At 41.8% G+C, this 23,229-nt stretch overlaps 1 protein-coding gene and 1 non-coding gene across 2 annotated transcripts in view; both read left to right on the plus strand.

Moving 5' to 3' along the window:
* gtf2f2a (general transcription factor IIF, polypeptide 2a) overlaps positions 1–23,229 on the plus strand; it is a 101,851-nt gene that overhangs the window by 11,708 nt on the left and 66,914 nt on the right. Inside the window, exons 2-4 of the mRNA XM_080204183.1 lie at positions 7,323–7,396; positions 7,516–7,534; positions 18,503–18,647. Of these exons, the coding sequence (XP_080060309.1) occupies positions 7,323–7,396; positions 7,516–7,534; positions 18,503–18,647 (238 nt within the window). The remainder of the gene's footprint in view (positions 1–7,322; positions 7,397–7,515; positions 7,535–18,502; positions 18,648–23,229) is intronic.
* Positions 16,185–16,376, plus strand: LOC145353550 (U2 spliceosomal RNA). The gene has a single exon (XR_013888722.1). It is a non-coding gene; the product is annotated as a U2 spliceosomal RNA (small nuclear RNA).

Here is a 23,229-nt window from a genome sequence, read left to right on the forward strand (position 1 = left end):
ACAAACTCAATTTACAAAATAATGGTTGGAATATGAGCCTTTACAGGTAATCAAGTCTTAAAGATACAGACAATGTGAGTGGAGAGAGGTTAAGCACAGGTTAAAGAGGCGTGTATTGTCTCCAGCCAGGACAGTTAGTGAGATTTTGCAAGCCCAGGCAAGTCGTGGGAGTTACAGATGGTGTGACATGAACCCAAGATCCCAGTCGAGGCCGTCCTCATGTATGTGGAACTTGGCTATCAGTCTCTGCTCAGCGACTCTGCGTTGTCATGTGTCATGAAGGCCGCCTTGTAGAACGCTTACCTGAAGATCAAAGGCTGAATGCCCATGACCGCTGAAGTGTTCCCCAACAGGAAGAGAACACAGTTGCCTAGTGATTGTTGAGCCATGTTCGTTCATCCATTGTCGTGTCATCTGCATGGTCTCCCCAATGTACTATGCCTCAGGACATTCTTTCCTGCAGTGTATCAGGTAGACAACGTTGGCCGAGTTGCCAGTATATGTACCGTGTGCTGGTGGATGGTACTCTCACGTGAGATGATGGCATCCATGTCGATGATTTGGCACGTCCTGCATAGGTTGCTATGGTAGGGTTGTGTGGTGTTGTGGTCACTGTTCCCCTGAAGGCTGGGTAGTTTGCTGCGGACAGTGGTCTGTTTGAGGTTGTGCAGTTGTTTGAAGGCAAGAAGTGGGGATGTAGGGATGGCCTTGGCGAGATGTTCATCTTCATTAATGACACCTTGAAGGCTCTAGAGAAGATGTCGTAGCTTCTCCACTCCAGGGGAGTACTGGACGACAAAGGGTACTCTGTCCACCGTGTCCCGTGTTTGTCTTCTGAGGAGGTCGGTGTGGTTATTCGCTGTGGCGTGCCAGAACTGTCGATCGATGAGTCGAGCACCATATCCTGTTCTTATGAGGGCATCTTTCAGTGTCTGGAAGTGTCTGTTGTGATCCTCTTCATCTGAGCAGATCCTGTGTATACGGAGGGCTTGTCTGTCAGGGATGGCTTCTTTAATGTGTTTAGGGTGGAAGCTGGGGAAGTGGAGCATCGTGAGGTTGTCTGTGGGCTTTTGGTACAGTGAAGTGCTGAGGTGACCGTCCTTGATGGAGATACGTGTGTCCAAGAATGCAACCGATTCTGGACAGTAGTCCATGGTGAGTCTGATGGTGGGATGGAACGTTGACATCATCATATAGTTGTTTTACTGATTGTTCACTATGAGTCCAAAGGAAGAAAATGTCATCAATGTATGTAGTGTATAGCATTGTTGAAGGTCCTGTGTGGTGAAGAGGTCTTGTTTGAACCTGTGCATGAAGATGTTGGCATGTTGAGGTGTGAATTTGGTCCACATGGCTGTTCTGTGCGTCTGGACGAAGAACTGGTTGTTGAAGTTGAAGACATTGTGGTCCAGGATGAAGCGGATGAATTGTAAAATTGCATCTGGAAGCTGGCAGTTGTCGGCGTTGAGTGCTAAGGCAGTTGCAGCAACACCATAGTCGTGGGGGATGCTGGTGTAGAGTGCAGAGACATCCATTGTGACGAGGAGTGCTCCTGGTTCAACTGCTCCTTGTGTGCTGAGTTTCTGTAGGAAGTCCGTAGTGTCACGACAAAAGCTGGGGATTCTTTGTACAATGAGTTTCAGGATGCCCACAGCGTAGTTGGAGAAGTTCTCACACACGGCCCCATTACTCCATAAGATGGGATGGCCTGGTGTATTTGCCTTGTGTATCTTCAGGCGGCAGTAGAGAGCTCCAACGTGGGGAGTAAGTGGGAAGAGAGCATGGAGGGTACTCTGAAGGTCCAGATCAAAGGTCTTGATCAGTCTGTTGAGTTGATGGGTGTGTTCTTTGGTCGGATCTGCGGGTAACAGTCTGTAGTGTTCCTTGTTGTTCAGTTGTCAGTACACTTCTTTGCAGTAATCCGTTCTGTTCAGTATGATGAAGGCCCCTCCTTTGTCTGCTGGTTTGATGACAGTGTTGCAGTTGGTCTTGAGACCAATGTTGTGTTGTGCTTGGGTGATGTTCGGGGCTGTCTTGTGAGTGCAGCTGATCAATCTGGCATTGACATGCCTCCTGACGGCTTGAGCATACATGGCAAGTTGAGGGCAGTGACCTTCCAGTTGCTGCACTGCAGATCTCTCTGTCAGCTATTCTGGTTCATTGGTTGTCTCGTTGTGTTCAGTGTTGGGCTCTTGGGGTTTGTGGAAGAACTCCTGCAGCCTCATTTGTCTGATGAATTCCTCTACATCTGTTGCGAGACTGATGGGGTCTATTTTGGTGGTGGGGCAGAAATTGAGCCCTTGGCTAAGAACTTCGATTTCATCTGGTTGAAGTGTGTAATCCGACAAGTTGACAATGGATTTCCCTGCAGTGATACTGTTTTCTAGTGTGGTTCCAGGGTAGGCACGTGCCACAGCAAAAAACTGCACTGACCTCCTCAGACGTGGTGGACAGAGTACTCTTCGTTATCCGGTGCATCCCTGGAGCAGAGAAGCTACGACATCTTCTTCAGAGCCTTCAACATGTCATTGATGAAAACGAACATCTCGCCTAAGGCCACCCCCACTTCTTGCCTTCAAACAACCACACAACCTCAAACAGACCATTGTCCGCAGCAAACTACAAAGCCTTCAGGAGAGCAGTGAACACGACACCATACAACTCTGCCACGGCGACCTCTGCAAAACCTGCCGGCTCATCAACACGGATGCCATCAGCTCATGTGAGAACACCGTCCGCCAGGCACACGGTACTTACACTTGCAACTCAGCCAATGTTGTCTACCTGATATGCTGCAGGAAAGTATGTCCCGAGGCAGGGTACATTGGGAAGACCATGGAGACGCTGTGACAACGGATGAATGACCACTGCTTGATAATCACCAGGCAAGAATGTTCTCTTCCTATTGGGGAACACTTCAGAGGTCACAGGCATTCGGCCTTTGATCTTTGGGTAAGTGTTCTCCAAGGTGGCCATCATTACACACGACAGCGCAGAGTCGCTGAGCAGAGACTGATAGCCATGTTCTGCACAGCCTCAACCGGGATCTTGGGCTCATGTCACACTATCTGTAACCCTCAACTTGCCTGGACTTGCAAAATCTCTCTAACTGTCCTGGCTGGAGACAGTACATATCTCTTTAACCTGTGCTTAACCCTCTCTCCAATCACATTGTCTGTACCTGTAAGACTTGATTACTTGTAAAGACTTGCATTCCCAATCATTATTTTGTAAATTAAGTTTGTATCTTTATATGCCCTGTTTGTGAACTGAAGTCCCACTCACTTGATGAAGGAGCAGCACTTCGAAAGCTAGTGGCTTTTGCTACCAAATAAACCTGTTGGTGTTGTGCAACTTACTTAATTTTTAATCACAGGACAAGGCAAGTAGATGATTAGAAAATCTATGCTTCTGTTTATTTTGAGAACTTTGACCATGGAGAAATTGAATTATGTGTTTGCTCATTATATAATGGTTGGTTATTTTTTGTCGTAAATGATTTGAAAAACTGAATGTATTTTAGATTTCTTGAGCTGAAGGTTAGTGCGAAAGATGTAACTTTTTTTATTTTAGAAAATCTGACTCCGAGAGACTAGCAAATAGAATAGCAGCTCTGAAGAAAAGCCAAGTGGACTTGAAACATTAACTGTTTCTCTCTCCACAGATGCTGCCAGACCTGCTGAATTTTTCCAGCATTTTCTGTTCTTGTTCTAGCAGGACTTTATTTTTATTTAGATTAAAATGTTTTTTCGCAAACACTAAGGGCGCAATCTTACGACCTCCTCCTGCCCATCATTCAGAGGCACGAGGTGATATAATTGGCGCAGAGGTGGAAAATCAGAAACGTGCCCGGTTTCTTCCTTTCTCCAATCGTACTGCACCAGTAAAATGGATGCAAAGCCAATTTCAATATTAATAAAATTATTCACATGTCATTGGTGAGAATCAGACGCTATTTTCTAGGCTCACCTGCATTTACCTCCTCGCCAGTTGAGCTTCTCAATGACGAGAATCACAACTGGTCTCCACCAGTGGAGATCAGATGTAATGGCCTCACCAGGGAGACCTGAGGCCATTGAAGTCCTCCAGTGGTCGGGACAGGGCTGGGTAGTGCCACCCTGGCAGTGCCTGCCGGGCACCAAAACTGCCATGGCAGTGCTGAGGGGTGGGGCTATGATGGGATGAGAGTAGGGAAGTTCGGCAAACTGGAGGATGATTGGTGGGGGGAAAGGGGGAACTCTGCTGATGGCGGGGTGGGGGGTGATCGGTGGGGGGTAGGTGAATCTCTGCAGGGGTTGTGATTGGCAATAGGAGTGGTGATTCTGTGGGGATCAGTGGGGTGGGAGAGGGATTGATATCCATGGGTTGGTTTGCTGGGGAGGTGGAGCAGGAGATCTCCCAGATCACTAGAGATTGGGTTGCCTGTGCAGTGACGCTCCAAGAAGTCTGCAGCCGGCTTCACCGGCATGCTTAAACTTCCGGGAAACCCCCCCCTTCTTGTTCAAATGTCCACCATCTTTCACTTACCCCTGCATCTGCATGATAATAATGAAAAACATGGTTTGATTTTAATTTAACAAAAATTTGTACACGTATGTTGCTATGTGTTTATTTACTGTTAATGTTTAATGCACAAACTTATTTTCCAAGAATGAAATAAAAACGTTTCTTTCACTGTTTTGTGGAAATGTCTCTCAAATTTATTTAAAATTGTCTCAGATTGGGATCCCTTCCACATTTCCTAATACTAACCGGTATGATTCTTAATGAGATGTCACTGAATGCAGGAATCCTGTGATAGCTCTGCATCCCCCACCCACCTCTGTGCTGAAAAGACAAGAGCACAACCTCCACCAATGGGACCCCTATTTGGATCTGCTGGATCTCAGGGTCGCCCACCAAGACTGCCTAATCTTAGGATACCCCTCTTTTGTTGCTAACTACTGGCATCTCTTTCCCCACATCCTATCCCACCCCTCCCAACCTATGTTTGCATAATTCTCAGACCCACTTCAATGCTGCCAAACTCCCAGGATTCTCATTGCATCATGTAAAACCCTGGAGCTATTATCTCAATGTTACCAAAACCGAGAACCCAGTCCATTACTGTCTGATTTGCCCCCCGCCGTGTGGCTAGAAATCAGACTTCTGCCAGCAGCATGAAACATCCTGCCTGCTGTCTTGTTGCTTGAAAACAAATGAGAGAAAATGGTGTGCATGTGTACATAGGTAGATGTTCACGAGCACTGATTTAAAGTTTTTGTGGAAATACGGGCTGAACCATGGAGTTCAAATTCCAAAAGTAAAAATTGCAGAATAACATATAATAGGAATGTAATCAATCGTTGTAAACAAATTGGGCACGATCTTACCAACCTGCTGCGTTGGTCAGTTGGCTTGGCAAGCCAAGAAGCAGCCAGGCACCAAACGCCATCTCCCCTGCCCTGTTTTGCCAGCAGGATTGGCTTTGCGCCCAGAAAGGGTGCAAAGTCAATTTAAATACTAATGTCATGATTAGCATGATGTCACATCCAGCACAGCAGTTTCCGGCCTCATGGGTGCTTACCCAGAATCACTCGTGGCCCCTATCAGCGGAGACTAGGAACTGTGGCCACACTGGAGGGATCGGAGGCCATTGAAACCCAGGTGGTGGAGGGTGCGTAGCTGGGCAGTGCCAGCCTGGCTGTGCTCACCAGGCACCTGGGCTGTGCCCACCAGGATATGGGCAATGCCAAGGCTATGCAGCCTGAGGGTGGTGTGGGGCTCTGACCCTGGGGAGCTCTGTGGGGGCGGAGGGGGTAGTATGCAAAGGGTTGATTGGCAAATGGAAACTGGCAGATGGGGGTTAATCAGCATGGGGGGTAGGCATGGAGATGTCATGACATGGTTGGTGCCGGCAATCTGTTTTGCTGTGGGGGAGGGGGCTGTCATGGGTCTTGGTGCTGGCAATCTGTTTTGTGGTGGGGATGGGGGTGGTTTGGGGTGATGTGAGCTCTACCAGGAAACTGGGAGATTGGGGCACCCTGCACAGTAGTGCCCAAGTGCTCTGAAGACAGCTTCATTAGCTACAACTCTCTGCTACTGGCATGTATCTGCTGTCAAAAAGTTGACAGTGTGGGATGATTGCACTGCCAAATTCACTGAAAAAACCGGAGTGAAACACTCTGGTACGCAAACTTTATGACACACAGAATTTTTTGGTGAAATTGCACCCATTATTTTTCACGTGGCGTAACATCCCCCCTTTTTATAAAACAGTGTGTTCATAGTATGGCAGTTGCAAACTTAGTTCTTACAGTCAATTGTGTTTTGAACACCTTGCATTGTTCATTTCCGTTTGTTTCTTATTTTCATCGTGGATTGATAGTGCACGCAGTATTAACTTACTAAACTCATATGCTTTGAAAATTAGATGTGACTTGACTGATTAATTATCTGATCTGTTTGGATTTTGGTCATAACTAATAAAACTGGTCAGTAACTAGTTGCTTTTTTAAGATAGGTTTGTATTATCCAAAATATTACCTGAGATACCTTCAGTTCACTTAACTATTGGGGAAAAAAATATATGGATGTGTTATGATCCAGAAAAATCCACAGTATGTTAGATGCAAATGCAAGTTCTCAAACATCTTTTTTCAAATAATATTCAATGATAAGGCCCTAAAACGGAGTTATGCACAGTCGTTGGAGGAAAAAAGTTAGCTTTTCATTTTAAAACAACTGTTATTTTGCAAATCACTTTTTGTCTTTTAAAATAACTCTTTACATGATGGTTGACCTGATGTTTTTGAAATTTGGCTTTTCTTACTCGTATTGACTCCCTCAGCATTCATGCTCTTAGTTGTCCTCTTAATTACCTTCCAGCATCTTGCTACCTCCTTCGATTTCAGTTTTTCACCTTGTTGTGCTCTGTAACAGATTTTAATTCTCTGCCTCTGAAGAGGAAGTTAACTAAAACAATAATCATATATACAACCCACAGTGCAGAAAGAGGCCCTTCGGCCCATCGAGTCTACACCAAACACAATCCCACCCAGGCCCTACCCCTATATCCCTACATATTATACCCACTAATCCCTCTAATCTACTCATCCCTGGACACTAAGGGGCAATTTCTTAACATGGCCAATCAACCTAACCCGCACATCTTTGGAGTGTGGGAGGAAACTGAAGCGCCTGGAGGAAACCCACGATAATGTTCAAATCACCTGGCTAGCACCAGTCAGAAATATAGAAACGTACTCAAACGTTGTTTTATGTGTTTTACCTTTCTATTAAAATTGATGGTCAGTGACTGTTTGTATTTCACATTTCTTTAGGTCCCTAAATACCTTTCTCAGCAATGGGCTAAGGCAACTGGAAGAGGTGAAGTAGGAAAGATAAGGATAGCCAAGTAAGTGAGCTTTGTCTTGTTGCAATATAGCTTTCCGAGAATGATAAATGTATATTTCTAAAATGATAAACTGATGAGCATTAACTCATCTGTTTCCTCTCTCTCTGTCTCTCTAACAGGAATCAAGGGAAAACAGAGGTAAGAAAATGCAATGAAGCAAATAGCATGATGGGAATAAACCTAGGGTTCTTGTATTGAGTCTGAATGGCAATTAAATTTAGAAATGCATACACCCCCAATGTTTACTTAATAACAATTAAAAATTTGTGGTCTTAAACCTTCACCTGAATAGAATAATAATGTACAATTCATGAAATGCCCCTAACAGCATGACATTCTAACTTGCCATGAGTAATGCTATGAGATAAACATCTGGCAGTATATACTATTTCATCTAGTAATTAAATGTCTTACAGTACAAATATGAGCATCATTATGACTCTCTGATTCTCATGACTGATATGGAAATACTAATCATAAACCTCTCCATTATATCTAAATGCCAGAGTTAGAGATTAAGTTTCTTAATCTTTTTTTTAGTTTTTGTGGGAAAAAAACCCATGAAATTGTTGCTGACAACTTTTTTTTTCAAACATGCTCAAGTGGAAATTGGTAGAATTTGCTTCATACATTCAGATGTTGTTTGATACTGAGGTAGTAGAGTTGAGAAGATTTCCTTCACAGGACAGGCTGGGCTGTTCTCTTTAGCAAAGAGAAGCCCTCATTGATGTCTTCAGAATTATGAATGGGTTGGGCTGTAGAGAGAATGTTTCCACTTGTGGGAGAATCTGAAACTAGGAGCCATAAATACACAGTAGAAACTAATAAGCACAATGGGGAAATCAACAGAATTATCTTTACTCAGAGTGGTTAGAATGTGGAACTCACCACCACAGGAAGTGGTTGAAGTAAATAGCTTTCAACAGAAAATTAGAAGAGTAAATTAGAGAAGGGGAAATAAATAACTGAAAGGGTGAGATGAGGGAGATGGTATTGGAGGAGCCTCCTGTGGAGTATAAATACCAACAGAAGCTTATTTTTTTTTCATTAGTGTGACAAGTAGGCTTATATTAACACTGCAATGAAGTTACTGTGAAAATCCCCAAGTTGACACACTCCGACGCCTGTTTGGATACACTGAGGGAGAATTTAGCATGGCCAGTGCACCGAACCAGCGTGTCTTTTGGACTGTGGAAGGAAAGTGAAGCATCCAGAGGAAACTCACGCAGACTCAGGGAGAATGTGCAGACTCCACACAGACAGTGACCCAAGCTGGGAATTGAACCCAGGTCCTGGCACTGTGAGGCAGCAGTGCTAACACCACTGTGCCACCCATTAATTAGGCCGAATAACCTCTTCTGTGTTGCAAATTCCATTTAATAGCTAATTCTGCTTTTTAACCGTTATTGTTGGAGATTGCCTTGTAACTTATTTTAAAAATACACATTTTAAGAATGATTCAGAATGGGTTATCATACTGTTTCTTCCTGTAAGCCTATTCTCCATTTCAGCCAGTTTCTGGGCTGCAGAAGTGCAATTTTGTTGCAGTTTTTAACATGCAGGTGATGTGGCTATGCTTTGCTTCAGAACCAAAGGCGGGTAGGGTCTTTATAGTGGATACCGTAAAAGAAACAAAGTTATCTTGTCACGCCTAATTTCACAATGCTTCGCAAAGTGAAGACTAAAACACAGACCACAGTAATGAAAGAATAATTAGAGGAGGGAGTCCTTCCAGCCATACTGATGTGCACGTTGGTAGCTGGCTCCGGAGCAGTGGGATTGGTTGACAAGGGAGTTGATCAACACTTTAAAAATTATTGAATTTATAACTTGCATCTTGTATTTTACAGGGTTAACACATAGGGCCACACACAAAAGTTCAGAATAGATAAATTGTCATGTAGGGATTCCACAACATACTGGATCCTTAGCCCCACAAAATAGTTGTCTGAAGTGTAAACTTTTATTCACCCTGCAGCTATTGCCTTGGGTCATGCACATCCTTTCCATTGTCAAAATATGTCTATATGGTGACTGATTGTATGTAGTTAAATGAAAGATAGCTGCTTACTGCTTATGTTTTTAGATAGCTGCTGGGATGGTCGCAATATACCTTTGCGTAAATGGAGGGATACGCCTCAACTTGAATGACAGATTCAATTGACAGCCAGATTTGAGATCTCAGAGAAGGAAATGATCCCTTTTTTGGCTGGTGATCTGTTATGATAACTTGGAGGTCAGAGGCATGCCTATACAGAGTTATATAAATTGTATTTCAGCCAAAGTCCTGCTACTCGCAACAAGTCCACCACCCCTGACTCCTAGAGTCCACATTCTCCTGTTTTAAAATTCTCATCCTCATGTTTAAATCCCTTTGAGGACTTGATGGCTCAATGGTTAGCATTGCTGCCTCACAGCACCAGGGACCCAGGTTCAATTCCAACCTTGGATGACTGTGTCAGTGTGGAGTTTGTATGTTCTCCCTGTGCCTACATGGGTTTCCTCTGGGTGCACCAATTTCCTCCCACAGTCCAAAGATGTGCAGTTTAGGTGCATTGTCCGTGCTAAGTTGTCCCTTAGCATGCAAAGATGTGTAAGTTAGGGGGAGTAGCGGGGTAAAGACGTGGGGTTTCTGGGATAGGGGCTGGGTAGGATACTCTGTTGGAGAGTCAGTGCAGACTCGATGGCTGAATGGCATTGTAGCAATTCCAAGCTTCTATAACTCATCGCTCCCTAACTTGAACCCCCTCCAGCCCTTACAACATTGCAAGATCTTTGTGTTGCTCAAATTCTATGCATTCTCACCCGCTTCAACCCACCATTGGCGACCCTCCATAAACCTCTCTGTCTTTCCACCTCTCTCCTTCATTAAGTCCACTCTTGAAAACTTACCTCACCAATACTTTTGCTCATTATCAGTGTTTGATTATTTCTCTGAACTACTTGGGATGTTTAACTATATTAAAGCTACTACGTGAATACATGAATATTTCACGCAGCAGCAGAATTTCTACAGCTAGTGTTTGAGTATCTTGATTGTTTTTAAATTTTATGCCAGGCCAACCCTGAGAGGATTAACCAGATTGAGACTGTAGAGGGTAAACTTCTCTTTAAAATTTCAGGCATAGAAGTAAATGGCCAATATTAGCCAGATGGTAGAGGAATATCATAGAATCCCTATAGTGCAGAAGGAGACCATTTGGCCCATCAAGCCTGCATTAACCGCAATCCTACCGAGGCCTATACCCATAATCCCCCCTTATTTACTCTGCTAATCCCCATACTACTAGGGTTAATTTAACATGGCCAATCAACCTAACCTGCACATCTTTGGACTGTGGCAGGAAACCGGAGCACTTGAAGGAACCCATGCAGACAAGGGGAGAGCATGCAAACTTCACACAGACATCCACCAAAGGCCGGAATTGAACCCGCGTCCCTGGTGCTGTGAGGCATCAGTGCTTGCCACCGTGTGCGCCGGGATATATTTTTCACTTTTGTAAACAGTTTCCTATTCATTCACCTAATTTATGTAAATAAAACCAGTTTTTAGTCTGGAGACTGAATTTTGGTCCAGCAGGTCTGTGTATTCAGTTTACCTTTTAGCATAGAAATGAATCTCTTGGCAATCTGTAATATATTTCCACAACTGGCAAGAGGGGACATATTGATGCAGTGTATTATAATTGGACTTGTAATCCAGAGACTCGAGGTAATGCAGATGCTGAAATTTCAATTCAATGAAGAGTCTAATGACCATGAAACCATTGTCAATCATTGTAAAAACTCATCTGGTTCATTGATGCCCTTTAGGGAAGGCAATCTGCCATCTTTACCCTGATCCGTGATGCCAGACCCACAACAATGCAGTTGACTCTTAAATGCCCTCTGAAATGTTATAGCAAGCCACTTAGTTCAAGGATAATAGGGATGGACAATAAATGCATAGCTCTGATTTCCACAACTCCACAATAGGTTGTTGTAGTGTCAGCTTCCTGGCCCTAAGCTCTAAATTCCCTTCTGAAGCCTCTTCATCTCTCCTCATAAAATCTACTTTGACCAAGTTTTTGGCTACTTATCCCACATAGTTCACTGTTAAATTGTGTTTGTTATTCACTCCTGTGAAGCACCCTAGAGTGTTCTGTTGCATTAAAATCTCTATATAAATGCAATTTGGTGTTAGTTGCTGGTTCAGCTTGTGGCAGAAACCCTGAGCGATACTGAATCTAAGGAGGCATTTTCCATTGAAACGCAAATTGTCGCCTGCTCATTCTCTCTATTAGAAAGATGACAGAAAGTCTGAAAAAAAGTCAAAGCCCTTAAAAGCAGAAGAAAATTAATGTCATCTGTTCATCCACAATGTTGTAGCATGATTCACTGATTCCAAACTTGAAAGTTGGCACAGATTTTAAAACTAAAGGTTAAATAGTCAAAACAAGGGAAACTCTCTTCTTTTTGACCAGCCTGAATAGCCCAGTCGAAGCTATTTTCTATGTCTTGCAGCACCATTTATGTATAACTTCCAAAAAAATCTGGTGTAACATCTGCTAAAACCAATCTTAGTAGCATGAGCTGTCCAGTTTAATTATCATTTATGCATTTTTAATGGCTAAATGAACTGTATAAATTCAAATTCTTTGAATTTTGGTTTGATGTGCTTTAATTTCCCAAATGCAGTGAGCACACTTTGTTTTAGGATTTAAATTGTCTATCAGCAAAATGTAAGAAATTATTAATCCCCTTGCAAGAAGAATATGAAAAAAAAAGTCTGGGTTGCTTTAGCCCTCAGCATCAGTAACTCTAAACGGACATTTGAGGTCAAGCAGCATTGGCCAAAGATTTAGCTGTGCTGCTCCCAGTTTGAAATAACAGAATAGGATTGAAAACCATCCACAAAATCAGGGCATTAATGTGGAGAGCGATAAAAGCTGTCTTACTCTCTTAATGTAATAATGCTGCATACATCATTTAACTTTCCTCTCTTATAAACCTTAAAATAGCTCCAAGCTGGTGTCAAGTCCAGCTTTATTGGATGAAGCTTTTCCAAAACCATGCCTAATGCGACATATGAACAAGGAGCAGGAGTAGACTACTTGGCCCCTTGAGCCTGCTCTGCCATTTTGTAAGATCATAGCTGATTTGATAGTAACTGCAAATCTATATCCTTAATAACCTATCATCCCCTTGCTTACCAAGAATCTAACCACCTCTGCCTTAAAATTGTTCAAAAACTCTCTTTCCATCACCTTGTCGAGAAGAGCTCCAGAGACTCATGACCCTCAGAGAAAGAGATTTCACCTCATCTCTGTTTTAAATGGATGGCCTCTTATTTATAAACAGTGAATCCCAACTTCTGAATTTTCCCACAAGAAGAAACATCCTCTCCACATTCACACGATCAAGACCCTTCAGGATGTTAACTATTTCAATCAAGTTGCCTCTTACTCTTGTAAACTCCAGTGGGTACAAGCCTAACCTGTCCAACCTTTCCTCATAAGTCAACCCTTGCCCATTCCAGGTATTAGCCTGGTAAATCTTCTCTGAACTGCTTCCAAAGCATTTACATCTCCTTAAATAAGGAGACCAGTTCTATACATAGTACTCCAGATGTGGTCTCACTAGTGTTCTATATAAATTAAGCACTTTGGTATTCAGTTCCACTTGCAATAAATTATAGCATTCTATTAGCTTTCCTAATTACTTGCTGGTGATCAGGAAATTACCAGCTGCATGCTAGCCTTTTGCGATTCATGCACTAAGACACCTAGATTGAACTGTACCCAGAGCTCTGCAATCTCATCATTTAGATAATATGCTTCTCCTTTAATCTTCCTGCCAAAATAGATAATTTTATATTTTCCTACATTACATTCCATTTGCCATATCTTTGCCCACCCACTTAATCTATTTCCTTTTGTAACCTCCTTATGAACTCTCCACAGCTTACTTTTCTACCTATCTTTCTTTGTGCTATCAGCAAATTTGGCAACCATCCCATCCATCTCCTCACCAAATTATTGATATAAATTGTAACAGTTAAGGCCCCAGCACAGATCGCTATGGCACACCACTTGTTACATCTTGCCAACCTGAAAACCAACAATTTATGTCCACTTTCTGCTTCCTGTTCGCCAGCCAATTTTCTCTTCATGCCAATGTGTTACCCAATGACCATGAACTTTTAATTTTCTGCAATAACCTTTTCTTTGTGGTACTTTATCAAACGCCTTCTCGAAATCTAAGTATGTCACATTTGATGGTTCCCCTTTGTCCACTGCACACATTACTTACTTAAAGAACTCCAATAAGTTGGTTAAATGTGATTTCCCTTTCGCAAAACCATGTTGACTCTGTCTGATTGTCTTGAACATATCCAAGTGCCTTGCTATAATTTCTTCAATAATGGCTTTTAACATTTTCCCTCTGGCAAATGTGAAGCTGACTGGCTTGTAGTTTCCTTCTTTCTGTTTCCTTCCTTTTTTGAAGATTGGAATTACCATTTGCTATCTTCAAATCTAATGGGATCTTCAAATCTAATGGGACCTTCACTGAATCTAGTATGTTTCAGAAAATTAAAACCAATGTATCAAATATCTCATTAGCGACTTCTTTCAAGACCGTAGGATGAAGTCCAAAAGGACCCTGGTACTTGTCAGCCCACAGCTCCAACAATTTACTCAGTACCACTTCTGTGGTGATTTTCTGTGGTGACTTTAATTTTCTTCAGTCTTCCCTCCTTCTACTTGCTGTTTTATCACTATTTTTGAATTCCTATTCTATGGTTTTACTTATGGAGCTATTTCTATGGTGAAGATTTGCAAAATACATGTTAAATTCACCTGCTATCTCCTTGTTTTCCATTATTAATTATTCAGACTCATTTCTATAGGACCAACACTCACTTTGCCAACTTTGTTTCTTTTAAAAATACTTTTGAAAACTCTTATGTTTTCTTTTTATATTTCTGGGTAGCTTTCTCTTGTGCTCTCATTTTTCCCTCCTTATTAATCTTTCAATCATCCTTTACTATTCCTTATATACCATCCAACCTTTTGACCTTCCACCTGTCTTTGTAATGTCTCCATGCTTTCTGATGACTAAAAGAACCACTTCCAATTAGGAATACTCTGTTGCCAGATCTGAACTAAGGTTAAATTATGTTTGAAGATAAAATGGCAAATTAGTAGTCTGTAAGTAAAATGGTACAGTCTTGTAATATTTTATGATTTAATTGAACGGCTTTGTCATGGGTTAATAATGATTAAAAGAGATCTTCCAGTACATCTTAGTTTATCCAACTGGAAAGAGCCTGAAGCCTCTCCTTTGGAACATCCAAAACTTTCGGATGATTCAAGGGTTTTCATACCACTGCTCCATCCTGAGTCTATCCAGGATCTGTGTTCAAAGAAAAGTTTCCTGATATGAATCCAAAAGTTATCTTTTAATGCTTTGAACTTGTGCTCCTTGTCCCATTTTGGTAATTATATTTTAAATAATCTTCTGCATTTACGTTTTCCATATTGTTAAGTACCACCTTCAGCTCTAAGGTCATCTCTCTGATGCTTCCTGTCCAGAAGGAATCAGGAAAACACAGAATGATGTGGCACAAAAGACAGTCATTTGTCTTGTTACGTTTCTGCCAACTCTGAAAAGGTTATCCAATTAGTCCCATTGCCCTTTCCTTTCCCCCTGCCATTTTTTCCCTTCCAAGTATTTAATAATTCCTCCTTGGAAGTTCTTGTACCACTCTTTCAGATAGTGCATTCCAGATCATCATGACTTGCTGTGTTTAAAAAAAAATCTCTCTGGTCCAAATTTATCTAGAGTTAGTTCATAACTTAAGCCTTCAAAGGGGATTAGTTCCATTCAATACAGCCTGTCTTTAAATGGCAAAAGAAGTTTTTCGGCACAGCACTATGTTTGTCATCACACCAACTTTTAAGGTTTTTATTTTAATTCAAAGTAAGGCAATGTTATGATGGTTTTGCGAAATCTCACAGTTGCCAGGATTTTGCATGTGGAAAATATAAAAGAACAACATATGGCAGCCAAATTGTATTTTCCACATGGAACTATGGAAAGAAAAGAAACCAAACTGCTATGCTCCATGACCATACTTAGGATTATATGATTCTGTCTTGGCTTTCAGTAAAGAGACAGAGCTTACATTCATCTTGTTTATAGCTCGCTGTACACTGATTTTCACAATTGCCATTTTGTATCGTCTGCAAGATAGCTTCTGAATTCATTTACTAATTTGTCAGTGTTTTTCACCATATGATGGAGATATAATCCATTGAATTCCATCATGAATTAATAGGCTGGGAAAAAGTGCTTGAATAAATCCTGAACAGCATGACAAATAGCTTAGTTGTACCCAAGATACTGGATTGAGGATATGGCTGAGAGAGAGATTAATTATCAAGACTGCAGTTAGAAAACGGACTGTCGAGTAGAATTAGCATGAGGAAATCCTGATTTATGCAAAGAATATGCATAAATTATTATATGCCTTTTCTTTCTTGTCACTATTGTGCTATTTGCTTCACCTTGTCTATTCCGATTCCTTTACTACTTTTTTTTGTTAATGTCTCTTAAATTCTCTATCAGCATCTGTTCACTTGTGTGTGCACTTTGAAGTTGCATACCAAGCAGTCAGCTGCATTTTAAAATGTAGCACCCACATATCAGGCCTGATTGCATTCAGCCCCTCACACCAACACTAGTTGGTTTATCCAGAATTTGCTAAACCCATTGCGAAACTTGTGGCTTTCTTTGTTTGGTGACCAGTGCTTCTCGGCCTTTTGGCTAAGATCAAGTGTAGTATCAACATGCTGCACTTGGTTGAAGTCATTAGGTTACATTTCAACTTCATTTGAAACAATTTTTTAAAACGGTATCTCGGCCTTTTGGCTAAGATGCAAATTAGATCAAGCCGTGGAGGAGGAGCTACACCTACTCTAATCAGCTTGGATCATGTAGATCAAGCCCAAGACTGGAGGTGAGAGCTTGGATTGGGAATGTCCCAACTTGTTGGAACTCTAAATTGGCTTTAATTTGACTTGATTGGATTGGAATAAAGTAAACAACAAAAAAAATGTAGTATTGACATGCTGTGCTTGGTTGAAGTCATTAGGTTACATTTTAATTTGAAGCAATTTTTCAAAGCGGCATCTCGACCTTTTGGCTAAGATGCAAATGAGATCATGCCTTGGAGGAGGAGCAATGCCTACTCCAATCAGTTTGGATCATGTAGATCAAGCCCAAGACAGCGTGGATCAGGAATGTCTTAACTTGTTGAGACACTGAATTGGACTTGATCTGATTGAATTGGAATAAAAATAAAAAAAAATTGGTATTAAAAGCAGATATTTTACAGGGAATTAAGTTTCCAATTACATTGTCAAAATATTAATGGATCATAAAAGCAACAACCTGAGGTATATTTTAAATTCAATCGTTACACTATGATAAAGATAAACTTCCAACTTCATATCAAAATAAGAAAATCTTTTTTTTAAACTCCATGTGGCCTTTCTGTTTGCTGGCGTTGTTCATTCCTTCATTTTTGCATCACCCAATCTAAATTCAGCCTCTCCTGCTCATTCCCAGCCTCCTTGAATATTCAATTTAGATTCATGTTTTGTGGTTAGAATTCCAGATTCTAACCACCCTCTATGTAAAGATTTTTTTCTAAAAACACCTTTAATTTTTTTATGGTCGCAAGTTTGTAGCTTCTAGCTACAATCTTGCAGACAGTGGAAACAACCTATTCCATTTACCTCAGAGACCTTGATAATCAAGATCTCTGTTGCGTGTATGCCTTAATCTTTTCATCTACTGAAAGAAGCCCTAACTTAAGGTTTTCTACATATCAGTAGGCAGACTGGTTAAAATATTAAAAGCTAGCAAATTAGTCATTGTTTTAGTCAGCTTTATGTGCAAGACTGGCTTCTATGCTACAAGTAGCTTGCATGGCTGTGTGTCTGGAGTTTTTGGGTGCAGAAGCCAAAGATATATTTTATGTAAGGCAAGGAAGCAGATAGGTCCCCCTGAGTCACCATCTTGTTTCTGTGCCTTCTATGGGTGAAGTATAATGCCACACATTTTATACATTCCCAGCTCCATTTCTGATGAGCATGTTGCAAAGGGGTGTCTGGTAGTTATTTAAAGCACATGTTAGGGTGTGGAACTCTCACCTCAAGTAACTGCTTAACTCTGGGTGTACATTTGCAAGATTAAGTTATCTTATTCTTGTTGGTCACTCACTTGCATGTGAGATCTGGTGCATATTGCATTTTGAATAATCAGGTTGAAAAAAGGGACGTTAGTGTAACTTTGAACTGAGCAATGTGGAAATCAATTTGCATTTGTCCAAACTAAAGACAACAGACCATTGGAGTGTCACCTACCTCTGTCATGTTTAAAAATTAAACATGCAACATTGAATTGAAGGGATACAGAAGAACATCATTTTCTCAGTAATTGCTGTAGCGGAATGCTGATCCTCATCATTCAATTACAATTTTGGTTCCAATTACTTGCAACCTTGTTTTTTTTTGGCTGTAATATTGAAATATTAAGAAAAAGTCATAAACTGTTCTGCTGTTTGCCTGTGCAGTTCCCAACTCTGTATTGGCTTTCATACCTTATTTGGTCTGCTAATGGGACACCTCAGTCTAGAGCCATAGCAGCATTGAAGGTGTTTCCCTACTCTTTCATATCTGTTGCATTGTGTCCTTGCAACAGTTTTGCTTCCGATAGTATTTGATACCTAGATGATTGGAAAATGTTTCTCTGCGACTTGTCTTTATTTTTGGCTTTGGAATATTTTCCTTACTTTTCCTTAGCGAATGTTTTATTCAATACAATCAATTGTGCCCACAGTTGGTACCTTTTAAACAGCTATTAAAGGCTGACACTTTTAATGAAAGGTACAGAGTGATTTTAAAATGTTGCTTTCTTACCAGTTTATTGAAACAGTGCAGACAATTGTGATTTCCTATGTCAAATGCTAACCATTGTTTGAATCATGTGGCTCCATTTGCGCAGTGCTGCGGGACCTGTGAAATTGTAGCAGCTGACTTGGCTATTTTTATCCCCCAGGTTTCCTTTACTTTAAACGAGGAGCTTGCAAGCATCCAAAATGCCAGTGGAAAAGGTGCACCAATTAGTGCACCCAGGGAGCACCCGTTCACAATGCAGAGTGTTGGAGGACAGACATTGTCTGTTTTTACAGAAGGGCCATCAGGTGAGCACTAAAATATGGAAATATATCAGATGATTTATTTGTATTGTTAATGTTGGCTGATGAAGCCCCACTTCTCATTAATGAGCTAAATAAAAGCTGTAGCAGAGTTTGTGACTGTGACCTGGGAACAAAGTTCTTACTGTTTTAATTATGTACAGTAAACACTTCTAAGAACTTGATGCTGATTCCTTGTTGGGAACACCATGGGGACACCACCTTGGGTCGCAATCTTTCTGTTTTTATCTGAAGGAGAAAAAAGTTGAACTCCAATTTTAATGTGCAATGCAAGCACGGCAAAATCCAGAAATTACTTGGACAGTTGTGAGAATAGAACAGTGCTAGCTTTTGGTTTAAATGTGGACAGATTCAGATTTTACAGATTATTATAATGACTTCAATAAAGGGGCTTTCGGGTGATAGATTTATGGTTTAAACAGAAAAGTTGTGGAGTGGCAAAATCAGCAGAAGAAACAGAATTGTGAATCTGTCTTCCTTGCCCAATTTTCTGATCTTCAGGCCTACATTACTTGTTCTTTTCCATGTTCCAGATAGCACAGTTGAACTTTGCATCACGTGTTCCAATTTCAATGTAACAAATGCTCATCTCCATTTAGAGCATTTATATTCCCCTGCAGAATAATGAAGGGGCTAATTTGTAAAGGATATCTGATAATACTGCCATTGTTTGATGGGGATGGGAAGTCCTGGACAATTCCAGAGATTGGGAGCATTCTTGAATATCTTGAGGAAAGTCGAGACCAAATGCAGTTTTGAAGTGAAATGGGGTTGGAGTCCAGGCAGTAATTAGACTTTGGTGGAACTAAATAATCCTGCCCCCTTAAAAAGGACAGAGGATACAACTTCAAAAATATAATAAAAGCAAAATACTATAAAGGCTGGAAGTCAGAAATAAAAACGGAAATGCTGGAAAAACTCAGCAGATCTAGCAGATTCTGTGGAGAAGGAATGTTTCAAATCAAAATGTTGACTCTGTTTTCCTCTCTCTCCACAGAATCTGTGTTTCTCCAGAATTTTCTGTTTTTATTTTATAAATATAATTCCATTATAAATTCTTACATCCACATTCAAAACAGAATTTCCTACATAAACTTGTTATGCTATCAGTACATTGCCTTTCCATTAAGACAAAGATGTACAAGTTAGCTAAGACCAGCAGTGACAGATAGTTTTCATTTGGTTGCCTTATGAGGAAAGGTTGGACAAGCTGGCCTGTTTCTCCTGGAGCTTAGAAGACTGAGGGGTGACTTGATTGAAGTATATAAGATCCTGAATGGTCTTGACAAGGTGGACGTGAAAAGGATGTTTCCCTTGTGTGTTAGTCAATAACTAGCGGTCACTGTTTTAAAATTAGGGGTTGCCCTTTTCTCTGAGGATTGTGCAACTTTGGAATTCTGCGTTAGAAGGCAGTGGAAGTGGGGTCACTGAATATTTTTTAAGGCAGAGATAGGTAGATTCTAGTTCAGGAGTCACAGAAGTTGATGGAAATGTGGAACTCCAAACACAAACTGATCAGCCCTGATCTCAACAAATGGTGGAGAAGGCTCGCGGGGCCAAATGACCTACTTCTCCTCTTTCAAACATTAGTATTTCAAACATGGACATAGGCATTTGTAACAAGCAAAGTTAGTTGTAAGTGCATGCAGATGTAAGTTTTTTTTGAGCTATTACTCAGCTTTGCACATATTGCAGAGATGAAAGTTGTTGTGGTGGAGGTGATGAGAGATCAGGAGCCTAGTTCAGAGCTGGATGGGAATGCTGGTGTTGCAAGAACTCTAATTTAGCCTGAGGCCATGATCAGGAATAGAGATGGTGAAGGAACAGTATTGGTAGTGGGGGCAGAAGATAATGGCTTCCATTATCCCAGTGATTAATGGAGATTAACATGAGCTATCTGACAGTAGATTTAGTGGAAACATCAGGACAAGGGGAGAGAGGGCACAGAATGCACCCTTGAGTAAGGGTCTTCAATATCCATCACCAAGAGTGGTGAGGGAACCAGTAAGGGGGGGGTGGAATGTATTTTACCTCAACCTGCTTGCCGCAAATGCATCTGTCCATGATAGTATTTGTAGGAGTGACTACCGTGTCGTCCTTGTGGAGTCAAAGTCCCATCTTCACATGGACAATACCACCATTGTGTTGTGTGGTACTACCACCGTGCTAAGAACATAAGAAATAGAAGCAGGAGTAGGCCATGTAGCCCTTCGAGCCTGCCCCGCCATTCAATAAGATCATGGCTGATCTGAAGTGGCTCAGTTACACTTTCCCGCTTTCTCCCCATAACCCTTAATTCCCTTGCCTACCAAAAACCTATCTACCTGTGTCTTAAATATATTTAGCAAGGTAGCCTCTACCACATCAACAGGCAGAGAATTCCAGAGATTCACCACCCTTTGAGTGAAGAAGTTCCTCTTCAACTCCGTTCTAAACTGCCTCCCCCTTATCTTGAGGCTGTGCCCTCTAGTCCTGCTGTCCTTTCTGAGCGGGAAGAATCTCTCTACCTCTACCCTATCCATCCCCTTCATTATCTTATACGTCTCTATAAGATCCCCCCTCATCCTTCTAAATTCCAACGAGTACAAACCCAGTCTATTCAGCCTCTCTTCATAGTTCAACCCCCTCATCTCCGGTATCAGCCTAGTGAACCTCCTCTGCACTCCCTCCAAGGCCAAAATATCCTTGCGCAAGTGCGGCGACCAAAACTGCACACAGTACTCCAGCTGCGGCCTCACCAGTGCCCTGTACAGTTGCAGCAAGACCTCCCTGCTTTTATATTCAATCCCCTCGCTATAAAGGCCAGCATCCCATCTGCCTTCCTAATCACCTGCTGCACCCACAGGCTGTGTTTTTGCAACTCATGCACAAGGACCCCCAGGTCCCTCTGCACCGTAGTATGCTGCAGCTTTTCGCCCTTTAAATAGTAGCCCCTCCTACTATTATTCTTGCCAAAGTGGATAACCTCACACTTGCTAACATTGTACTCCATCTGCCAGGTCCTCGCCCACATGCTTAGCCGATCTAGATTCCTCTGCAGACTTCCCACACCCTCCGCACAATTTGCTTTTCCAATTATCTTTGTGTCATCAGCAAATTTCGACACCCTACACTCAGCCCCCTCCTCCAAGTCATCTATATAAATGGTAAATAGCTGAGGCCCCAGCACCAATCCCTGGGGCACTCCACTAGTCACCAACCGCCAATCCAAATAGCACCCATTGATACCAACGAAGTGGGATAGAGTTCAGACTGATCCAGCAACACAAGTCTGGCATCCATAAGATAATGTAGGCCATCAGCAGCAGCAGAATTGTATACAACCACAATCTGTAACCTCATGGCCCAGCATATCCATTACCACCAAGCAGGGGATAAAGAATTCCAGGGCATGGCAGGAGCAACACCAGGCACACCTAAGAATGAGTTATCAATGAAGTTACAGCACAGGACTATTTGCATGCCAAACAGCATAAGCAGCCAGTGATGGACAGAGTTAAATGATGCCATACCGAATGGATCAGATCCAAGCTGTACAGTCCTGCCAAATGCAGGTGAATGGTGTTGGACAATTTAACAACTCACTAGAGGAGGAGGCTCCATAAATATCTCCATCCTCAGTGATAGAGGAACCCAGAATATCAGTTCAAAAGATAAGGCTGAAGCATTTTCAGCCATCTTCAGTCAGAGTGCTGAGTGGATGATCTATCTTGGCCTCTTCTGAAGATCCCCAGCATCACAGATGTCAGTCTTCAACCAATTTGATGCACCCCACATGACATCAAGAAATGATTAAAGGATATTGCAACGGTTACGAGCCCTGACAATATTCAGACAATAGTACTGAAGATGTATGTTCTAGAACATGCCTAGTCAAGCTGTTCCAGTACAGCTACAACACTGGCATCTACCCGGCAATGTAGAAAATTGCCTAGGTATGTTGTGTAAACAAAGCAGGACAAATCCAGCAGACTAGTTATCACCCTGTCAGCCTATTCTCACTCAGTAAAGTAATGGAAGGGGTCGTCAACATTTCTATCAAGCGACACTTACTTACCAATAATCTGCTCACTGACACTCAGTTAATGTTCTGCCAAGGCCACTCAGCTGCTGACTTCATTAGTTTTGCTTCAATTATGGACCAAAGAGCCGAATTCCAGAATTGAGGTGACAGTGACTATTTGGCACCCCATCCAGAAACATTCACTCCCCTCATCACCAACACAGTGGCGGTAGTGTGTGTCATCTATATGATGTATTGTAGGAACTCACCAAGCTGCCTCAGACAGCATCTTCCAAATCCATGACCAGTACTATTTAAAAGGACAAGGGGAGCAGACATATGGGAACATCAACACCTGGAAGTTCCCCTCCAAACCACCCACCATCCTGATTTGATAACATTTTGCCATGCCTTCAGTGTCGCTGGGTCAAGAAGGCAGCTCACCATCACCTTCTTGATGGTAGTTAAGGATGGGCAATAAATGCTGGCCCATCCAGCAATGCCCACATCCCAAGAATGATTTAAAAGTAATTGAACTTGGAGGAATAATCCTTACCTCATTCT

This window comes from Carcharhinus amblyrhynchos, chromosome 15 (genome assembly GCF_965287045.1).
Source record: "Carcharhinus amblyrhynchos chromosome 15, sCarAmb.v2.hapA, whole genome shotgun sequence".
Classification (NCBI taxonomy): Eukaryota; Metazoa; Chordata; class Chondrichthyes; order Carcharhiniformes; family Carcharhinidae; genus Carcharhinus; species Carcharhinus amblyrhynchos.